General features: G+C 40.9%; 4 protein-coding genes across 4 annotated transcripts in view; 2 read left to right on the top strand and 2 right to left on the bottom strand.

Annotated features, from left to right (window-relative positions):
* The window catches only part of LOC138006600 (VPS10 domain-containing receptor SorCS1-like), a 52,341-nt gene extending 49,515 nt beyond the window's left edge, over window positions 1-2,826 (bottom strand). Inside the window, exons 1-2 of the mRNA XM_068853034.1 lie at window positions 2,461-2,826; window positions 1,639-1,718 (exon numbers count right to left, since the gene is read on the bottom strand). Of these exons, the coding sequence (XP_068709135.1) occupies window positions 1,639-1,718; window positions 2,461-2,799 (419 nt within the window). The 5' untranslated portion in view covers window positions 2,800-2,826. The remainder of the gene's footprint in view (window positions 1-1,638; window positions 1,719-2,460) is intronic.
* An 84-nt stretch (window positions 2,827-2,910) lies between these two features.
* On the top strand, window positions 2,911-11,853 carry LOC138006602 (large ribosomal subunit protein uL24-like). The gene is made up of 3 exons (XM_068853036.1): window positions 2,911-3,178; window positions 9,970-10,170; window positions 11,786-11,853. Exons 1-2 carry the CDS (start codon window positions 2,945-2,947, stop codon window positions 10,168-10,170), a joined length of 435 nt encoding a protein of 144 aa, XP_068709137.1. The 5' UTR covers window positions 2,911-2,944; the 3' UTR covers window positions 11,786-11,853.
* LOC138006601 (zinc finger protein 862-like) lies at window positions 7,661-8,847 on the top strand. Its single transcript, XM_068853035.1, has one exon. It carries the CDS (start codon window positions 7,776-7,778, stop codon window positions 8,706-8,708), a length of 933 nt encoding a protein of 310 aa, XP_068709136.1. The 5' UTR covers window positions 7,661-7,775; the 3' UTR covers window positions 8,709-8,847.
* A 7,240-nt stretch (window positions 11,854-19,093) lies between the features above and the next one.
* The window catches only part of LOC138006598 (BRCA2 and CDKN1A-interacting protein-like), a 7,939-nt gene continuing 4,996 nt past the window's right edge, over window positions 19,094-22,036 (bottom strand). The window contains exons 7-8 of the mRNA XM_068853031.1: window positions 20,840-20,992; window positions 19,094-19,662 (exon numbers count right to left, since the gene is read on the bottom strand). Coding sequence (XP_068709132.1) covers window positions 19,489-19,662; window positions 20,840-20,992 — 327 coding nt within the window. The 3' untranslated portion in view covers window positions 19,094-19,488. The remainder of the gene's footprint in view (window positions 19,663-20,839; window positions 20,993-22,036) is intronic.

Here is a 22,036-nt window from a genome sequence, read left to right as displayed (position 1 = left end):
AATGTTTATAAAAACTACAGTTTTGCAAGCGTATAGATAATAAAAGTTCTTGTGTTGCGTAATGTTTGCGCGAAGTAATATGCGCGACACGGAAACGCGGTGTTCAATTGATTTCCTTTGTTGCCAGCGTTTCTTTCTCGGCATTCCTGATCGGCAATGCTCAATTAGGTATTCGCTATTATTAACGTGCGTACACTGAAACGCGGGGTTTAAGATTTTATTACCATGATGAAACGAACAAGTATTGTCACTTTCAATGAGAACCGAGCGAAAAGAGATTAAACGCTGTTGAAAACACTTGCGTTTGGAACAGAATCCGTGGATTATCATAGCTTCTCATTCTCTTAAGCAATACCGTATTTACCCGTGTATAAGTCGATCCTATGTATAAGTCGACCCCCCATTTTTGATGGCAAAAAAAGCAATTTCTTAATTTTTTTGCTAAATGTACATGGGATATTAATTTTGCATGAAATTCTTCGATTTCTGGAACTGTGGATTCACAAAAAAATTAAGGGCCTCAAGCGCTTAATAGTTTTGTGGTTCAGCGGTTGTTGTATGTGCAGGCATTTTGTCCTTGAATTTCGAAAAAGTTCTCAGAAAATCGAACATGTAAACCTCAAACTAACCTCTTTCGTTGTTCAAGGATAGAGGGCTTTAGAGGATAAGCACAACATCACAGAAGCAGGAGTCAATCTTTGAAAATAACTTCAAAAACGATGCGAAATGTGCAAGGTTTAATTGTGCTTGACTTATAATTTCTCACATGGCAAACGAAACAAAACTCATAAACCAAACAATACAAAGTTTGCAAAAGCATTTAAATCATCCAGGTTTGTATAAAGAATAAAAAACAATCATTACCAACCAGCATTTTCAGGCAACACGAGTGACGATCATGCTTGCACGCAAACACGAGGAATTGTGCCAGGTTACTAAGCCGTTGAAGGATCACATTTAATTTGAAGAAACAAGAATGTTTTTTAGAGCTTTCCGCCTTTGGAAAACGAAAATTTCCAGTGTCTATTTCATATTTGTGCTTATGAGTATCTTCAACATTTAAAGTAAAACAAATCCTTTTTCTTTTCAACTGGAATTGCTTGATTACATTCATTTTGAAGTCTTTCGTCATTCATTTTGAAGTATTTCGTCCACTGCATTCGTTATGCCCAACGACCACATTATGATGTTTATTTTGAATAAATTATTTAGCTGGAACTTGGCTCGAAATCTTTGACCCATGTATAAGTCGAGGGCGATTTTTGGAGCTTCTTTTGAGGCCATAAAAGGTTGACTTATACACGGGTAAATACGGTAGTTACAGTCTTCGATCGAACTGACTCTTGTCTTCGATCGAATCGACTTTTGTCGATCGAAACGACCTTCGATCGAACTGACTTGCATTCCCATCTGACTACCTTTGTCCAAGATTTATCAATAACATTATAATCATGTAGATTGCCCCCTCCCATACCCCCCCACCAACAACCAAAAAAAAAAATTGGACAGCAATTTTTTTTTCTCTTTTGCCGAATTTTTGCTTGACAGATTTAAACCTGTTTCTTATCCACTGTTGCCAGTCTCTTTCCAAATAATTCTGAAAAGACCATCACTGGAGAGAAACTTGCCAGCACTAACCTCCAGAAATAGGCATCTTCACAGAGAAAGTGATCACTTTGAGTATTATTTATTTTTCCACAAGTGTAAATATATATAACCTGAAAAATAAGTAGAAAAAGGAACATGATTGATAACCTGCAATCATAGCAATTGTATTGACACCAAATATACCCCACATGTACATTAAGCACTTAATGACTGGCCCCAAGGGAAAGAGTGAGTTTTGTTTCCCGAGACCCTCAATGTTCCCCGAGGCGAAGCCGAGGGAAACATTGAGGTCGAGGGGAAACAAAGGTGACACAACTTAGGTGATGTCCTTATTACTATAGCTACATGTATGAGAAGTGATGCAAGTGTTTTTGACCTTTTTCTATTAACTTCTTCCTGTTTTCAGATCTTAAACTCTTTGTGATACGTGAATTTTGGGTGCTTCTTTTGACGGTGTCATAAAGCTACACGTACTTGAGAACAAGAAATAATTATTTTAGTGAAAAAATGAATGACAGCAACAACCAGAAACAAATATAGCTTCAACTGTCAATAACGAAACTTTAAACTTTCTGTTTTAAGGAAATTATTCTTCTATTATATTTAATTGTTCACGTATAATTTTATTTAACATTACTGGAGAATTCTCGCCAAAAAAGGGAGCTACTTTGTTATCTTTCAGAAGAGGCAGCAAGTTCGGCAACATGAGCATCTAATACTTCTCAACAGTGCACTAATCATGGAACATGAACATGACTAGGCAAAATTTTTATCTTCGTGTTCAATATTTCCTAAACAATTGCCATGTACGTACATGTATATAAACACGGTATAGATTAAGTTGAAACCTACCGGGCTCTTTTTTCCTGCCCAGTGCAAGAAGGCCACAGAGTGGTTATCCCCTTTGAGCTCAAACTCGTGTATTATTGAATGGTTGCTTTGTTGAACACTATCTTCAACACTACGCTTCAGTCTGTCATTGTGTAATTCGACCATTTCCTTGTCAAACCTCTCGAAGTCAGCCTCACGAAAGAAACCAAATTTATATGGCTGGTTTCTTTTCAAGGGGATATGCTTAACCGTGCCACGGATTATATCATCTATTCGTATCGCACTGGAAACTGAGAATGTTAATGACATAACACAGAGCAAGACAAGGCAAAAACGTACACGATCACTGCAAAACGCCATGATTGCACTTCCTAGAGGAGTTCAAAGCGTGAGACTCCAGCCTGTTTGTCCAGCGGCTTTTCGGGTTTAGCTAATTGAAGCAACGAAATATATATAACCCCCCTTTTTAGGCATCTTCCTTTTCCATTTTTTGCGAGTTGAAAGAATGAAGTTGAACAAGAAAGTTACCTCTTCACGGAGGAAAAACCGGAAGGCTCACTTTACAGCTCCCTCCAGTGTTAGAAGAAAGCTTATGAGCTCACCCCTGTCTAAGGAACTTCGCCAAAAATACAATGTACGCTCCATGCCCATCCGAAAAGACGACGAAGTTCAAGTCACACGTGGTCACTTTAAGAGTCAGCAGGTTGGGAAAGTCATTCAAGTTTACCGAAAGAAGTGGGTAGGTATATATTGAAATCACTATAATGTTTTTGCTGCATATCACAGTAGCTGGTATAACTACAGAGTACCCGCTACTCGAAGCTGTGCTGTGAGGACATGGATCGCTGGATACAAAATATTTTTTAGCTTATGCGGATGTAGGATCGAGCTAGCTGGAGGTATGCAAGACCATTCCTCCCATCGAAATATTAGGGAGCATAAGCACGTTTTTGAGACGCGGACGGCAACCAGAAGTGAGCTGTTTTTCCTTTTAACTTGTCTTCACCACCACATTTATATCGTTAAGTGTCTTTTCACTATTAGAGACCCTAAGGGCCTATTTACACGATACGATTTTGTCGCATGGGACAAGCCTACGACATGACTTACGATTGTCGCAGCGTTTTAAAACATGTCTTAAAATACTACGACATTTTTTCTTACGTACACAACAATCGTAAATCATGTCGTGGGCTTGTCGTAAGCTGTTGTCGCATGCGACAAAGTCGTACCGTGTAAATCGGCCCTAAGAGAGACCGCTATCCTGGCTTGCGAAATATTCACCCTACTAGGGCTAAGTGGGGTGGGGGGATGAGAGGGCGGGAGCTAGGTTTTGGTATGGATCACAAAAGTGTGAGGGGAGGGTGGAGAGGTTAAGGAAAAAAATAACATGGTACACTGTAGGAAAAAAGTGGGGGGTGGGGACTGCAGCCCTCCCAGCCCCTCCCTCTCAACAGCCCCTGTAGGGAGCCTAAGCATGTGACTTTTTTGATGGAAACAGAAAGTGAACATGTTGCATGCCAGAGCAGTAGTCTCTCCCAAATTTTTAAACTAAATGTAATCATCTCAAATAGTAAAGAGATACAATACAATATATATTATAACAGCTTGATTGCGCAAATCAAAATACACATTTAACTGTCCCTTAGCAATTCAAACTTCCGCCTTTCTGCCGTATGCGATAACTCGATCCGCACAGTGAACAAATTGCATGACTAAATAAATGCAGCACAAGTTCTGAGTTTGCTTGCTTTCGGTAATATTTCATGATGTCAAGGAATTTACTCTCAATTTACACACGCTATACACGCGAGTAAAAAAAATACACGAAAGTGCGTGTAAAAAGATACGCACCTTTATCGCACGTACTTTTGTATTCAATTTGCGCTCATTAGCCTGTGTAACAGACAAAATGTCAGCAGGCTGAGTGATGTGTCTGGCTGCATGCAGGCCATCGTTCATTTGCCCTCAAGAAAAAATTATTATTATTATGATTGACTGTATTAGAGCAGCCATAACAGGGCTCGACATTGCGACCGTATCGGTCGCATTTGCGACTAAGTTTTCTCCCCTTGCGACTAAAACTTCTTCAGCAGTCGCGAATTTGCGACCATTTTCTCACCTAAATTAATAAAGAAGTAAAAGTTTTAAAATTTTCTGTCCTACTTTTGTGAAGATTTGAAAAACGTAAAGGCAAAATCCTGCTCAAGCTAATTATGTAATCCAAGGCAAACACAACGGAACACAACGTACAAACGTTTCACGATTCGCTCAACGACGCCATTACAGCGGTTCTGTTATAAAGAGGTAGGTACTTCATGTATTGGGACTGATTTATACAACACAAAAACTGAACCTCATTTCCGGAACTTCCCGGGAATTTGATGGGAAGTTGACGCGAAAATATGCAAAGGGGTTTTATCAGGTAAACATTATAATAATTTTACTGTGCAACAAAATAGCGAGCCGGGAATCTAGATAGATAACAGTATAAAGGGTTTCAGGAAATTTAAGGTGTTCGGCAGTTCAGCGGAAACTGTGCATGCACGCCACGTTTGATCGCTGTGATGATCTATAATGGTTTCCGCTGTTTCGAAATTTCACCCCGTGTGCCTGTATTTCTGTGTTGTCTAGCTTGAGTAGCTGGGCGATTTATTTGGGTAGAGCAGCTGGCGATTTATTTATTTACCTGATTTATTTGGGTAGTGCACACGATCGATGATCTACGTTGTAATCTGCGTTGTCGATTGGGGATGCCCCTTGGGAGATACCGCAAATTTTGATTGACGTTTTGACGTTTCTGAACCGATGGGACTTTGCCGCTCTTTTTCGCGGCTTACGACGCTTGGTTAATCGATCGTGCTCGCTATTTTTAAAAATTTACTGTGAGCTACGACATTATGTTAGCCAATGCTAAGGAGTTGAGCAGTTTCAAGAACCATCTTTTAAATAATGAAATCGATGAAGCGAAGAGTATATTTGCTAGAAAACAAGCAGCATTTCGCGATGCAACCAGAGCTGCGAGAAAAACACTAGAAAACCTTCCTCGTGATGTTCTTGGCACAGCATTGATTCCTACAGATGTCACGGCCAAGCAAGGAGAAAATATTTTCGCCCTCAGAACCACGCCAAATGGAGACTGTCTTTTTAATACTGCATCTGTCGTTCTTTTCGGCCATGAAGACCATACCATCTTGTTGCGCCTTCTGGTGGCCGGAGAATTGTATTTTAACACCAAATTTTACGCTGACCACGAGGTGTTTAGTGAAACTTCAAGATGTAGCCCTGAACTTGCCGAGGATTGTTCTCAATTGCACTAACACCGAGAGGTGAACATAGATACACAGCATCACAGAACAAAATGGAAGCTGTCAAAGAAGAGGCTTTTGTCGCTTGTGAAAAGGGAGAGTGGTCTTCCCTCGTGCATTTTATGGGTCTTTCCTCGGTTATGTCAACTCCGATACGCTCTATATATCCCAATGTTGGTTTTCGGTACCGCCCTTTGACCGAGAACTCCAGCCAAGGCGATGCCCATCGGAGATCTCTTTGAAGGTTACGAATGAACCAATAAATATCCTGTGGTCGAGGGATGGGAACTTAGATTCACGACCAGGAGCATGGTACCAGCCTAACCACTTTGTTCCAATAGTCTTTGGGACATCAACTGATGAGAATCTACAAAGCTCTCCTTCCAACGCTGGTGTCACCCAGAAGGCAAAGCAGCAGGGGACTCTGTTCTCGTTTCTGAAACCGAAGGCTAGTAGTGCCACTGCTACATCTACCTCAGGAAAGTTTCCTAAACGGACAGCAGCAGCAACTGGTCTTGAAAACACAACAGAGCCTGAGGCTAAAAAGTCAACAAGTTCTTCAAAGCAGAAGATTATATTGAAATGGAAAGATGAGTTCCCCTGGTTGACGATTTCAGACGAGGATGACACATTTTGCTGTGGTGTCTGCTGTAGTGCTCCAGAGGTAGCAGGTAACAATCAATTCATTACCGGATGCAAGTCGACCAAAAAAGAGACTATGCAAAAACATGCCTCAAGTAATGCTCACATGCGCGCCCAAAATGCAGTCCTGGCAAGGCAGAAGCCAGTTCGAGAAAGTGTCCTTGCTCAAAGTTTCTCGAAAGGAAAGAAAGATTTGGAAGAACGGGAGCGCAAGGAAGTTGCCGTGAAAATGACGACCGCATACTTCATTGCCAAGGAGGAACTGCCGTTTAGCAAGTTTCACGGGCTTATTGATCTGCAGTAGAAAAATGGCATACAGTTAACATCCACCTACGCAAACGATAGGGCTTGTGCTCAAATGATTTCTGTCATCGGTAAACTTGCTAAAGAAGATCTTGCTGCTGAAATTGCCAAAAAGAACAACATAAGTGTGATGGCAGATGGTGCAACAGATGCTGGAGGGATTGAGAACGAAACTGTGTTCTGCCGATTTGTTCAAGATGGTCGCCCCACTAATAGATTGATTGGTCATAAAGCTGTGGAGCATGCGCACGCAGAAGGTAAGCAAAAATATCACAACCTTCCATTAAATCACTGCAGCATCCGATATATTTTGTTCAAACAAAATCATGCGAGGTTCGTACAGAAAAAAAGGGGGGGGGGGGAATCCCCGTTAATTTATGCTATGACTGACCATGACTTTGTTAGGATTACTTACAGTATTTAACAGTAAGACTTAGAGATTCTAAAACAAAGTAGCTTCTTGTCATAAGTACGAACCTTTTGAAATTTTTATACTTGATATGTTTTTTTCTATAATTAGAAGCACAGAGTGGGGTTTAAACTGTTTTCAAAAATTTGTTTTAGGACTCAAGAAGACCGTTAGCGCTACATTTGAAGAGGCAGGGGTAGAGAACTGGAGTAAAAAAATACTGGCTTTTGGTGCCGATGGTGCTTCTGTGAACCTGGGCAAGAAGAGCGGGCTTGCAGCACTGTTAAGAAAAGAAGTTCCCTACCTCGTGGATTTCCACTGCCTTCCTCACCGACTAGAACTAGCCCTGATCGAGCTGCAGAAAAGCTGCAAGTCTGTAGACACTGTCTACAATATCCTTCACCTGATTTGGAAGACCTACCATTACAGTCCGAAGAGTGTAAGAGAATTGAAGTCCATCGCTGAAGAATTGGAAACGAACATCCTCAAACCCACACAAGTGAAAGGCACTCGTTGGCTTCCTCACGTCAGCCGTGCCCTTAAAGTGTTTGTTGGCCGCACCTCTGCTTCTGCTACTGGTTAGTATGCCGCCGTGTTAATGCATATGGAAGACTTAAGTGTCAACTCAAAAAAATGCTGACATCAAGGGACGAGCGCAACACGTCTCTGTAGAGATGAAAAACATCCATTTTGTTGCATTCGGTCATTTCTTAGCAGATCTATTTTCCATTCTAAGTCATTTAAGTCTTCAAATGCAGCGAAACGACATCATCCTCCCAACAGCAGTGTCGCATCTTAAGGAAACAATGACACGCGTGGAGTGCCTCAAAAATCGTCCTGAGCCAGATGGTTACCTTACCAAGTTCAAGAAGATGATCGAAAGCACTCAAACATTCCAAGGGATTGCTCTAAGTGGTTCTCTTCAAGGACAAACCAAGCGTGGAAGAAGTACATCAGAAAGTTTCCAGTCTGAGATGGAAACGGCCGTGAATCTCACAACGCAAGGTCTTCGCGAGAGATTTGACATCTTGCTCAGTGCCAGGAACCAAGCAAGCGATGCTCCTTATTATGGTCCTAAAGAAGTAGTCAGCGACATGCTTGTTTTTAATGTTGACGGCTGGCCAGTACGTCCTAGCGACCTAATAGATTATGGAAGAGAAGAGATTGGGCGTTTGATTAAGTGGTTTTGGCCGATTTTAGAGAGAGCAGGTTGTGACGTCACCGCTATTCAAGATCAATGGGTCTCTATGAAGATTCAAATCAATGGCCAGTTTCGCAAGATGGATTACGGCAGCTTATGGGAGACATTCCTTACTAAGCAGCCTTACAAAACTGACTACAAAGATGTCTTACACCTGGTGGAAATGGTTCTTGTGCTTCCAATATCTGCCACACAGTGTGAGCGAGCTGTGTCGGCACAGAACCGAATCAAGGGCAGCACTAGGGCAACTCTCAGCGTATCAGTATTGGAGGACCTGATTCGTCTGTCTTCTGAGGGCCCTCCTGTTTCTGAGTTCGAGCCAACCCCTGCAGTCAACCGGTGGTTTTCAAGGGAAAAGTCCAAAGGAGAACGACCAAGAAGGGCTCATTTCTTAAACGATGATTGACTAACTACTCGTCACTACTTGTCTTTCAAAGTAGAATCCCAGCTGAAATTATAATTACCTTAAGAACCATTTGTACAAGGAACATTATTAATAAGTAGAATACTGAACTTTAATTTTTTCAAGTTACTGATTGTGGGAGCTCCTGAGTCCTCTGTTTTTGGAGCATACAATTTATAGTGGTTGGATTAAAAAGGTTGTTGCAGAATCTTTATGATCAGGAGCCTTTTCACCAATCTCGGTTTTTCTAGAACTGCTGCTGAACTTGATATCTCCATCTCATACCTTTCTATATGCTAGAAAATCACTGCGGTTGCATATCAAAAATTGCGTGCCATACTCGACCCAAGCCTCCAGCGGTCAGCCTGAAAACGAACATGGCGACTTTTCAGTGGCACGAGTGTTCGTGCCTAAGACTTCAACAGGATTCCGATATCCTACTGTTTTGTCGTTATTAAGACTTCTTTAAAGTTATAACTCACGATCAAACATAGACTTCGCCGTTTTAAGTACAACTGGAACTGAAAGGTAAATGTATTGAAAATGTTAATGTATACACATCCGATTCTCGAAGCTTCACGCTTTTTCTGTGAGCAGAGCATGTTTATAATTAAGTCCTTGGTGCATTTAGCGAGGGGAAACATTACAGGGAATTCACATCAGTCATGTATAGACGATTAACGATTGTTTCGTTTACTGATTGAATTTTATCTTAAGTACAAAATAGCGTTTAATGGGATTATTTGAGGACTGTACGTTTATGAAATCGATCGAACGTTGTAATTTACGATCTTGATTGTGCCATCAAAGTATTTCAGAACTTTTTTCAGACATCATAAGAAATGAATAAAAGCTGCTGAAAGATAATAAGATCAAAAAGTTATTAATTTATTAGTCAAAGTACTTATTAATAATTAACCTATTTTTTGCGACTGAACTTTGAGAATTTGCGACTAATTTTTCTTAACTGGTCGCAAAAATGCGACTTTACTTTTTTTTTAATCTCGAGCCCTGCATAAATTTTTGTGGTCATTGATGCAGCTGCAGGGACAGATCTTTTAAAATTAATGTTTTCATTTGTGACTGGTGGCCGACTACAGTTGAATTTATTCAGGCATTTCTCAGGCAGCAAACCGACAACTCAACATTGATGACCAACAATGAAATTTTGTGTAATCAAAGGGGATATGAGTAACAGCCCCATGGTAAAGTCACAGCCTTGACTTGTTAATTGAATTTGTGCCTGTTTTGTTTGTACATGTAGGTAATTCACATTGAGAGAATTCAGCGAGAGAAGGCAAATGGTGCCACTGTCAGTGTTGGCATCCACCCAAGCAAAGTGGAGATTGTGAAGTTAAAGCTGGATAAAGACAGAAGGAAGATACTTGACAGAAAGAATCGATCCAAGTTGGCTGATAAAGGAAAGCACACCGAAGAAGATGTGCAAGCCATGTCAACAGAATGAGTAAGTAAAATACATGTACATGTAAAGTGTATGTTCAGAAATCCTTGGATAAAGTAGTGATACAGTGTACTGTATAATTATCTGACAGGGTTTCGTACAGTCAATATTATTGCAATGTAACAGAATTGAAAATGAGGGCCAAGCTGTCATTCCTGGTCAATTATTGTGTACATACACTTACAGGCTTTGTGCAAGTCATGCAAATCCTGGAAAGTTATGAATTCCCAATAACATCATTGTAAAATCCAGGACTGCAAATCCTGCAAAATAAGGACAAGTCATGAAACACCCTTATTTTGTTTTGCTTTGTTTTTTATTTTTTGTTTTTTTTTTTTACAATAACTCAAAAAACAATGACAAAAACAACAACAGAAGGGGGTGAAAAGACTCTATAACAGACTAAACTACAGTATGAAACTATACTTTAAAAAAGGTTCGATTTTTCCCTTTGTATTATGAGATGATAATCCACCTTATTCCGCCTAATTGCGAGAACCTTTTCTATATCATATACCACTTCGATTTTTGCTTTCAAACCCGTAATACTGGGTGAGACCCATTTAATTTACATCTACATCTATAAAATTAATATTATAGCTTTGCTGCTAGAATGCTGCCTGTGCTGCCTGTGTTAAAAATACCAAATAGAATGTCAACTATTGTCAGAGGTTCTAATTCTACTTTACATAACATGAGCCAATAACGGAAGGCCTCCAAAAAAGATCTTATTATTTCACAATTAAAAGTTAAAATGTTCGAGAGATTCGATTTCATTTTTGCAAAACATGCAGATTGGCGAATCGACCATGTTAATCCTGAATAACTAAATTCATTTGTAAAAACAATGTTATTTAAAACTGTCTATTGAAATTCTCCAATTTTTGTTTCTATAGATACTTTCAATGCGAGCGAGTATATTTCTTTCCAGTCAACTTGGAGATCGGGAAAAAGAGAGAAAAGATTTCAAAGTGAACGATGGCAAATCGATGTCACATCATCAATTCTAAGATAAACCGTACTGTTTAATTCAGGACACATAAATTTACCTCTTTAATCTTTAATCTTTAATCTTTAATCTTTTCGAAAGTAAAATAGACGTACATGTATTGCCTCAATTTTCGCCAACATCACAACAAGACGGCCATTTGTACATGTATGTGGTTTTTGAGAGCACTCCGTTTCATATTCGGGACTATAACATTTCAGGGTTTCCACGGTCACAGATTTCGTCTTATGGTCCTTGAATGCCCTGGATTTTCAGAGGCACAAAAAGTGTAAGAATATCCTTTTTAAGCATTTGGGTATACATGTACCATATGAGCAAAAGCCGGCAATTGTTTTAGGGCCTCTCTTTTCCACATGCAAATTGTGCAAAAGACTGCTAAATTGGCCAGTCATAGAACGAGGTTAAATACATGTATGATAAATTACATAAATTGATTTCAAATGAGAAAAAAAGTATTATTAGCTACCCTTTCATGGAATAACTACATGTATTTGTTAGTATGATGCCTTCTTTGCACTGTACATTTGTATTTCTTTTTGGAAATAATAATTTATGGAAAGTTGAACAATGTATAAAAAGTTAATAATTCGCATTTGCGTCTTTTTACAGGTGGTGTTCTAATGGCTGTAATGAAGATTTTACAACTATTTAAAGCATCAATAAAGTGTTTGAAATGAGCCAATGTGAATTTGTCAGTTATCTTTTTGCCTGCGCTACTCAACCGGACACTCAAGCTAGATGATAATTATAGGGACGCACACCACGTCATTAATTTAGCATTGGAATCTAGACCAATCCAAAAACGTTAATTTAAATACATCAACTCTATTTTAAAGAGAAGACCAATACACCGGAGCCAGAGAAGAAAACCCCTAAAAACCAGCAGGTGGAAAATCTGAAGTCTGTTAATATACAGCAGGTGGAGAGAATGTGTAGCCCCGAGCAAGGCAGTGGTGCGACCATAGGGGTCCTGGGTCACTCTTTTCACGCTGGCTGCCGTCATGAGGGCGACGTACACTTGCGATGTCTGCGGGTTTTTCGCGATTTTCACGAAAATTTAGATGCCTAGCCATTGTGGGAGCCTCGTCTTTCAGGTCAGGTTTTCAGGTCTGGCTCAAAGCGAGGCTTTTGCTGAAGTACGTAGCTCGACAAACTTGGCATGTAAGAGAAAGCATCACCTTTGGCAGCGCTTTTCGCAATTTCTGCTTCTAATTTAAGGCGAGCCTCTTCCTGGCTTAAACGGGACCTTCTTTTCTTCCAAAACTTGCCGTTTTTTAAGCACACATTCTTCAGCCTTCAGGCTCTGTTACACTGTGAAATGTTTCGTGCAACTTATCTCGCAATGTTTTGGCGACATTGTGGCGGGACAAGTTGCACTGGCGAAACATTTCAGTGTAACAGCGCCTTTAATTCTGAGAGTCTTGCCATCTCCTTCATTCTGGCTGCCTCCAAATAAGAGGTTCGGCTTCCACGAGAGCACGCGTGAGACACGCGATTCGAGTGCTTTGACGTACCCGACCGCACTTGCGAACCAACACAACTAACGAATCATCAGCCGCTAGTAATCTATGCCCAAGCGTGATAATCCAATCATTTACTTGGTGGCGAAAAACATCAAAGTGGTTCGCGTGCCTTAACGAGTACTCTTAACATTCAGTGATACTGTTTCATCTTTAACTTCAGACCAGTAATCGAAGTGAGCACCTTCAAAACTTCTCAAAAGCAACTATCGCACGGGGACGCTTTTCCTTTACCGTCAGGCCCGTGTTGCTCGAAGCATGGTTAGCGTTAAATACCATGGAAACCTATAGATTTTGACACCTCTTAACCAACGGTTAGCGCTAAAACGAAACCAAGCTTCGAGTAACCGGCCCCTGAAGATTACGATCGTCAGCCATGAAATCAAGCATCTCGTTTATTCTGGTACTAACGTTTGCGGCGAGACCATATCTCGAGTTCATCTTCGTACGAAGTCTTTCTCTATGCACTCCTTCCACATCGAAAGTGACGTTTGTCCATCTCAAACGGGCTGATATTCGTCGCGGTTCTGCTTCAGTTGCATCATGACTCAAAAGGCGCATCCATGCCGAAACGGCGAAGCAAACGCTCAATTTTCAACAGATATAACTGCCATAAGCGGACCTCAAACTCGTAGCAATGCAGACACCACAAAACCACAAGACAAAAAAACAAAGGGAAAAAATTAATTGACGGGTGAAGGATGTGAAGATGCAGAGGACGTGAGAGATACGGACGTTGTGGATGCGGGTTGAATATTAATATAAAAAAGAACTTGAATGCTATGCACGTAATAACGAAACGGCCGCAACTAAGACGATTATTCTTGGTTTGTATCCACGTGATGAGAAGGCCATGTTGATGTAAAAAACAATAGAAAATGGCCCTCAAGTTCTGCACAATAATAAATTAGAATTCCCAAAAGAAATTTTACTACATTGTCCTGCACACCAAAATGGCCGCTGTGACGTCAGATCCAAACCATCAATGAATGCTGCAAAGCTGTGGAAACTGAAACTGGACACTGATCACTAGGAACTTACTGCGACTTGCTGCGACTAGCGCAACTAAAACTGATGGAAAGAAGCCAAAAAAAAACTACATCCAAATCTTTGGACTTACATGGGACAGAAACTATATATAAATACGCGCTAGAATGGAACGGAACGCAAAAGAGGAGTGTAAATGACAGAAAAGAGGAATGGCGTTATTCCGATCAGCTGTTTCAGTTATCACAGAAAAGACAACCAAACTATGCCTCCAGAAGCTATTTTTACTGCATCAATTAAGTCCCATTTGCGTTTTCAATTTAGGATACATTTACTTCGTCATTCCCAGAATAATTTTCAAGATATTTGGTGTATACGTGAAGCCTTAGCAAAGGTGTTAAATAATAACATAGTTTTCGCTTTCTAAAGGTTTAATTTAGTACAAAACCAAGATGGTAGTGTAGATATAAAAGTGACTGATACATTGTATAACCCTTTTTAACTGGACATAAAAAGCTCTTGCGAGCCTTTTTAGAAATTAAAAGAAAACGTATGGCTCAAGGACCGATTAACCTCTCCCTCTTTGGATTGAAAGTGACACGGGGGAACCCAAACAGATTTTTGTTTTGTTTTTTAGTTTCCTTTTTTTTTTTCTTCTTCTTTTTTCGTTTTAGAAATTTTTACCGTTTGTTACAAAATATCGCCCATCAGTGCGTAATCTCAAACATATTCTTACGAAAAAATGGCATCTTATACAATAGCAGCCCTCAAAGAGAAATCTTTAAAAAAAAACCCTCTCCTTAATTCATATCGAGAAAGACGTACGCGTTAGGGCAAAGCTCTGAGGTCTTTGAATTTCTTACCTTGACCAATAGGAGTCGTGTTTAGGCTGTCTACACCTCACAACAATTATATCAATAATGCGCATGCGTTCTGTACCATTGTGCTTACCACATGGAGAAAACGAAGAAACAAATTGCAAAACTAATCACTATCATCATTACTTTTATACTACTAGCGGAGCTGCGAGTAGTCAAGGGGTTTTCTTGACGTGGATTTCAGCCTACTCTTGGGAAGCCTGACCTTTGGCAGCGCTTTTCGCAATTTCTGCTTCTAATTTAAGGCGAGCCTCTTCCTGGCTTAAACGTGACCTTCTTTTCTTCCAAAACTTGCCGTTTTTTAAGCACACATTCTTCAGCCTTCAGGCGCTGTTACACTGTGAAATGTTTCGTGCAACTTATCTCGCAATGTTTTGGCGACATTGTGGCGGGACAAGTTGCACTGGCGAAACATTTCAGTGTAACAGCGCCTTTAATTCTGAGAGTCTTGCCATCTCCTTCATTCTGGCTGCCTCCAAATTCGGCTTCCACGAGAGCACGCGTGAGACACGCGATTCGAGTGCTTTGACGTACCCGACCGCACTTGCGAACCAACACAACTAACGAATCATCAGCCGCTAGTAATCTATGCCCAAGCGTGATAATCCAATCATTTACTTGGTGGCGAAAAACATCAAAGTGGTTCGCGTGCCTTAACGAGTACTCTTAACATTCAGTGATACTGTTTCATCTTTCACTTCAGACCAGTAATCGAAGTGAGCACCTTCAAAACTTCTCAAAAGCAACTATCGCACGAGGACGCTTTTCCTTTACCGTCAGGCCCGTGTTGCTCGAAGCATGGTTAAAGTAAAGTAAAGTAAAGCAACCATATTTAACGTCGATAACTCGTAACAGTAATTCAACTGACAAACCTGAGGTCGACGGTGCGCTCATTTTACTCCCCCCTCTCCATCAGTGCTCCGTTTTACGGGTATTTAAAGCTACTTAGCTACACGGAAAGGAAAGAAGTCGAAACAAGGATGCGAGATTCGGGAATCGAACTCAGGACCTCTTGCTCCAAGGCCGCGCACTAACCAACTGTGCCATCCTTGCTCCTTGAATACCATGGAAACCTATAGATTTTGACACCTCTTAACCAACGGTTAGCGCTAAAACGAAACCAAGCTTCGAGTAACCGGCCCCTGAAGATTACGATCGTCAGCCATGAAATCAAGCATCTCGTTTATTCTGGTACTAACGTTTGCGGCGAGACCATATCTCGAGTTCATCTTCGTACGAAGTCTTTCTCTATGCACTCCTTCCACATCGAAAGTGACGTTTGTCCATCTCAAACGGGCTGATATTCGTCGCGGTTCTGCTTCAGTTGCATCATGACTCAAAAGGCGCATCCATGCCGAAACGGCGAAGCAAACGCTCAATTTTCAACAGATACAACTGCCATAAGCGGACCTCAAACTCGTAGCAATGCAGACACCACAAAACCACAAGACAAAAAAACAAAGGGAAAAAATTAATTGACGGGTGAAGGATGTGAAGATGCAGAGGACGTGAGAGATACGGACGTCGTGGAAGATGCGGGTTGAAACTGCAAAATACAATATTAATATAAATAAGAACTTGAATGCTATGCACGTAATAACGAAACGGCCGAAACTGAGACGATTATTCTTGGTTTGTATCCACGTGATGAGAAGGCCATGTTGATGTAAAAAACAATAGAAAATGGCCCTCAAGTTCTGCACAATAATAAATTAGAATTCCCAAAAGAAATTTTACTACATTGTTCTGCACACCAAAATGGCCGCTGTGACGTCGGATGCAAACCATCAATGAATGCTCCAAAGCTGTGGAAACTGAAACTGGACACTGATCACTAGGAACTTACTGCGACTTGCTGCGACTAGCGCAACTAAAACTGGTGGAAAGAGGCCATAAAAAACTACATCCAAATCTTTGGACTTATCTGGGACAGAAACTATATATAAATACGCGCTAGAATGGAAGGCAAAAGAGGGGTGTAAATGAATGTAAAGAGGAAAAAAGGTCAGGAGGCAGACATATCTGTCGAGTCAGCAAATTTACACTGGTACCAGACTGGTCTCCATTGTTCTGAGGGAAACCCCTCCTAGGTCCATCTCTATTGATGGGTATCATTGTCGCATCTGGTATAGAGGGCAACCTATTGTGTGTAATCTGTGTGCTAAGCAGGGGCATGTGTCTGCCAACTGCCCGAATAAGGATAAGTGTCACCTTTGTGGGCAGTCCGGCCATTTTGCTCGCTCCTGTCCCAATCAATGGGGCGGTTCCTGTGATGCTGATAGTGTGGGTTCGTCGGCTCTTAGTGTTTCTGACTTTCCTCCTCTAAGTACGGAACCCCTCCTGGAGGTGCCCCGGCTGGTCTTGCTGTTGTTGAAAGGCTTTCGGACGATGGGTCAAATGATGGGAACGCAGATGATGAGAACGCTGACGATGTGAGCTCTCCTCTCGGGCCTAGCCCTATAGAGGATGAAGTTGTTCCTAGCGGCCAAATCTCTAGTAGCCAAAGGGTTAATGCGTATTTTACGAATGCGCATGCGTTCTGTACTAACTCTGCTTACCACATGAAAAAGAACAAAGAAAAAAATTCAGAACTATAGACTATCTTTAGTTTTTATTACACTAATAGAGGAGCTACCGTAGTCAAGGGGTTAATTAATCACGTATGGCTCAGGGACCGATTAATCTCTCCCTCTTTGGATCGAAAGTAGCACGGGGGACCCCAAACAAGAGTTTTTGCAATTTTTTTTTTTTCTCAAACCCTTTGATTACTATCTGGCAAAATACGTTCAGCTTTATCCACGGTCCTATCTTGTAACGTCATCACTTTTAACGGTCAGGAATAGCTTTGTCCACTAACTTGTGCAGGGAGAAGAGATCTCTCAAACTATACCTGCATGAATGAGCACAATTCAGTCAAGGAAACTGGAGAAACGGCCAAAAAACCATGTAACACTTACCTGAAATCTCCATGAAAAGCTTGCTCCATTACCCACCTACCTTTCTGAGCACCTAATTCTAAGATGATGAAAGGTTTCTCAGAAACTCTTCCTACCAAAATAAAGCCTACCAAATGCCCAGCAAGTTGAAAAAAAAAATGAGGCAAGGAAAGCGAAAAGAGAGGGAAGGAGAGAAAGCGAAAAGTGAAAGTCGAAAGTGTTGTGCTACTTTTAAACCCCAAAACTATGTCGAAATTTTGCTTTCTGCGCATGCTGAAATTTGCAAGCGCTTATTTTGCACCTGGCTAAAAAGGCCGCGGAGTCTACAACCTGGAAACGGGTTGGTAGGGAGGTTTAGCCCTTAAACAGCACGACAGTGACAAAAAAACCCCCCAACTATAGCTTCAAAACGTGTTTTTCGGCCAAATCTCTAGTAGCCAAAGGGTTATTAATCCGTATTTTACGAATGCGCATGCGTTCTGTACTAACTCTGCTTACCACATGAACAAGAACAAGGAACAAAATTCAGAACTATGGACTATCCTTAGTTTTTATTACACTAATAGAGAAGCTGCCGTAGTCAAGGGGTTAATCACGTATGGCTCAGGGACCGATTAATCTCTCCCTCTTTGGATCGAAAGTAGTACGGGGGACCCCAAACAAGAGTTTTTGCAATTTTTTTTTTTTTTTCTCAAACCCTTTGATTACTATCTGGCAAAATACGTTCAGCTTTATCCACGGTCCTATCTTGTAACGTCATCACTTTTAACGGTCAGGAATAGCTTTGTCCACTAACTTGTGCAGGGAGAAGAGATCTCTCAAACTATACCTGCATGAATGAGCACAATTCAGTCAAGGAAACTGGAGAAACGGCCAAAAAACCATGTAACACTAGTGACCTGAAATCTCCATGAAAAGCTTGCTCCATTACCCACCTACCTTTCTTAGCACCTAATTCTAAGATGATGAAAGGTTTCTCAGAAACTCTTCCTACCAAAATAAAGCCTACCAAATGCCCAGCAAGTTGAAAAAAAAATGAGGCAAGGAAAGCGAAAAGAGAGGGAACGAGAGAAAGCGAAATGAGAAAGTCGAAAGTGTTGTGCTACTTTTTTTACTTTTTTACTGAGGTGAATTGAGCCCCATTGTCGGTGATGAGGGTGTGGGGAACTCTATGGCAAGCAAAATGGTGCTTTGTTACTTGAATTACGGCAGGAGACTGATTTGGCCTTTTGTGGGTATGATTGCCTTGGAATAATCCAGGAGGCGATCGAACTGCTGATGGTATATCCGGTATAACTTTCACAGGTGGCATGATGTTAAGATCACTGACATGAACAGTGTTGCAGGAGCAGCCGGTATCAGCCTGAAAGCGAAGAGATGGATTGGGGTGACGAAGACTGTGATGAAGTCTTGCGAGAGAGTGGACGGCGAATGTCCTTTTTACTACTAGCCTGTTACTCTATGGGCTGCCTCCTCCAAGAGGTACTTGGCGATTGCCGATTCTGTTTTTAGCCCTGCTTCAAAATCTCGGGCTTTGGAAATGACCTGTACGAAGGTGAGGGTGGCAAAATTCTCGTGAGAAATAATATCAAGGCATGTCATAAAATGTTAGTTTATTTGCTAGTTACTCTAAAAGACTGGAAACCGTCACTTTTGCCATTTCCCACAACCACATCTGAAAGATTGTTCTGAATTGTTTTTGTGAAGTAGCGGAAATTGTGCAGTGTAGATGTCATTGCAGTTGGTATAGCCCTGTCATGATTTCACTCCTGTAAGGGCCATTGAGACTTACAGATTTTACTCTGTCTAACGCCAGACGATTTTACTCGTCAATGGGGAACCCCAAAGGAGTGAAAGGGTTAAGATTACTTCAAACTTTTAACAAGATTTTAAAGCAGAACCAATAGTTGCCATGTTTTGGTCCAGCGAAGTGTTGCACATTAGAAAATGACAAGAAATTTCAATGAGCCACAGCAGTAGTCACAAGATCCTCACTGAGAGAAGATAGCATGTATGCTTTCCATTGCTTTGTTAAAATTTGCAGCAGAAAGTAACAAAACTGTTCGATAAGGTTTTAGTTCTGAATCATCAGAAGTCCATCTTCCTCCTACAAGAGTCTCCTCAGAGCTGGTGCTTGCAGCAAAACTAAAGGACAACTGACTTTCCTGCAAATAAAAAACAAACGCTTCATTAAAGAGGCCCCAACCTCAAACATTTTTCTTTGCTTAGGTAAATCCTTTACCTATAATTATTCCCAAGAAATTTTGCTTGAAATGCGCAAAATGTAAAACTTGGAAAAACCTTCAGTCGTTTGCCCAAATTAGGGAAAGGCATAAGTAATTAACCTTCAGATCGTCACAAACTATGAACATGGCCCTTTGTCACCCGGCGGCCATATTGGTCAAGACAATAGAGTTTGTAACCTGAGCCCCTAGTTGATGTGTTTGGAGGTGAGTTTACGGGGTGCAAAACAAAAGTTTTTAGTCCCTCGGGACTCAAAATTGTCGGCATATGCAAAGGTCCATTGGACAGGATTCGCAGAAATCATGGGTTGGAATCCCCTTGAGACCACCTGCCTTGAAGGCCCATCAGGCCGGCGCTTATATTCTGGTTACTGTAGCATGAAGCGACTAGAAGTATTTCTAACCCCCCTCCCCCCCCCCTCCTTGGATGGGATGCTAATCCATAGCATGGTTACCTCTGGCATTAAATTCGCTGGTACCCATTTATACATCTGGGTGGACAGAGGCACCTTGAGAACAAGGTGCCTTGCCCAAGAACACAACACAATGTCCCCAGCCAGGACCCAAACCTGGATTACTCTATCCGGAGTCGAACGCACTAACCATGAGGCCACCGCACCTCCCGGTAAAAGAGACAATTACTGGTACTGAAATTGTCCAGTTATGTGCAAGGATCACTACACCTTTACATCACCACACCCTTATGTTTTTCAAACGTAAAGCAGTTGGCAACATCATCGTAGGGATACACACCAAGTTTATGCAAGTTGTCCTGGCATCTGACAAAGTCCCAAAGAGGTAATAAGAAATATGTTTCATAGTCATGAAATTTAACTAATTAATAAAAAGATAGCACATTCTTAAAGTTTAATTTCCACAAAATTTTACTGTGCTTTGTTGCCACAACATTGCAAGAGTTTTGAAGTTGCTCAAAACTCCATGCAACTATAGCAAGTTGTTGCAAGAAAAATCCCATGATTAGGTGGGTTTTAACAGAGGCTGGAAAGAATCTCTTACACCACAAGTATAAACAAAAAACTGTGAAACTCATTTCTGTGTGATTTTGATTGTCGCTGGCATGATGCACAATGATCTTTACCTTAAGAAGTTCTTCATCCTCGGGATTAATAAAATTCAATGCACTTGTCATTTTCTTCACTTTGCCCTTTTTTCTCTTTCCCTGTGTTTTAACTTCTATGTCTTTGTATGTCTTACACACAGTGACAAAGTACGCGATTGGCATATCCTGTCCCTGGAAATTGAATGTTTAAAGGTGGTCAAGTCTGTGGTTAAATGGCGCATGGTAGTGCACAGATAAAAGGAGACCTGATCGTCAAACTTATCTGGACAATTTAAGCAACATTGTCTCTTCTAGACAGATGAGTGCAAGGATTTCCCTTTCATTTATAACCCACACTTAAAATATATACATTTACTTCATTCACCGACAGTGAAGATAGTTTAAGAGCGTCATTTGCCCCTAATTATCAACAATGGAAAAACACTCCAAAGACATTTACATAAAATTCCACAACAGTTGAATGTACTCAATGCGACCTATCAGCTGGAGGTTCTAGCGACAGGCCATTCTGCATCAAAATATCATGAGAAAACTATTATCAACCATCACGAAAAATTTGAACTTGATGGAAGTAAATGACAGTTGAAGATGGTGCAGGATAGCGGCCAAACAGAATTAGAAGACAGTTTAAACCTTTACATCCTGAGAGTGACATCCGTGAGAATATAGATTATACTCCGTCTAATGCCAGATGATTTTACTCATCGAGGGGGCCACTTTAGAGGTGAAAGGGTTATACAGTGGGAGACTCTCAATAATCTTGATCATTTCACCATCGTTAAAACAGAGAGTCTGACTTACACCTGTTAGATGCAGTTAAAGCCTAATTCACATAGAAGATCCTTAATCTTACATGTAGCATGAATGACCACACTAGCAGATAACCACACTATGTCTGGCCTGTGCAGCAAGTGTTCCCATGTGAAGTAAGAGCTTTTCCTTGTAGATTTCTCAGCACACTCGCCACATGCAATCACATTAATGTATTGAGGGATGGAGTCCACGGTTGATCATCGTCATCCAAAAAGGCAAAAATTCTGACCGTTTGAGGACATACTATGATAAAAAAATCAACTCTCCCTTTTTTTCCTTCAGAGTTTCAAAACTATGTTAACTAAACATTAAGTGACCCAAGTTTTAAGCCTTAATTTCAAAGACACTTGCTAATTTTAACAGAAATTTTCCTATTCAATGGTCCACCATTAATAACTTCAC

This window comes from Montipora foliosa, chromosome 6 (assembly GCF_036669935.1).
Source record: "Montipora foliosa isolate CH-2021 chromosome 6, ASM3666993v2, whole genome shotgun sequence".
NCBI classification, from domain to species: Eukaryota; Metazoa; Cnidaria; class Anthozoa; order Scleractinia; family Acroporidae; genus Montipora; species Montipora foliosa.
Note: the sequence above shows the minus strand (reverse complement) of the source record. Positions and strands in the feature narration are given on the sequence as shown.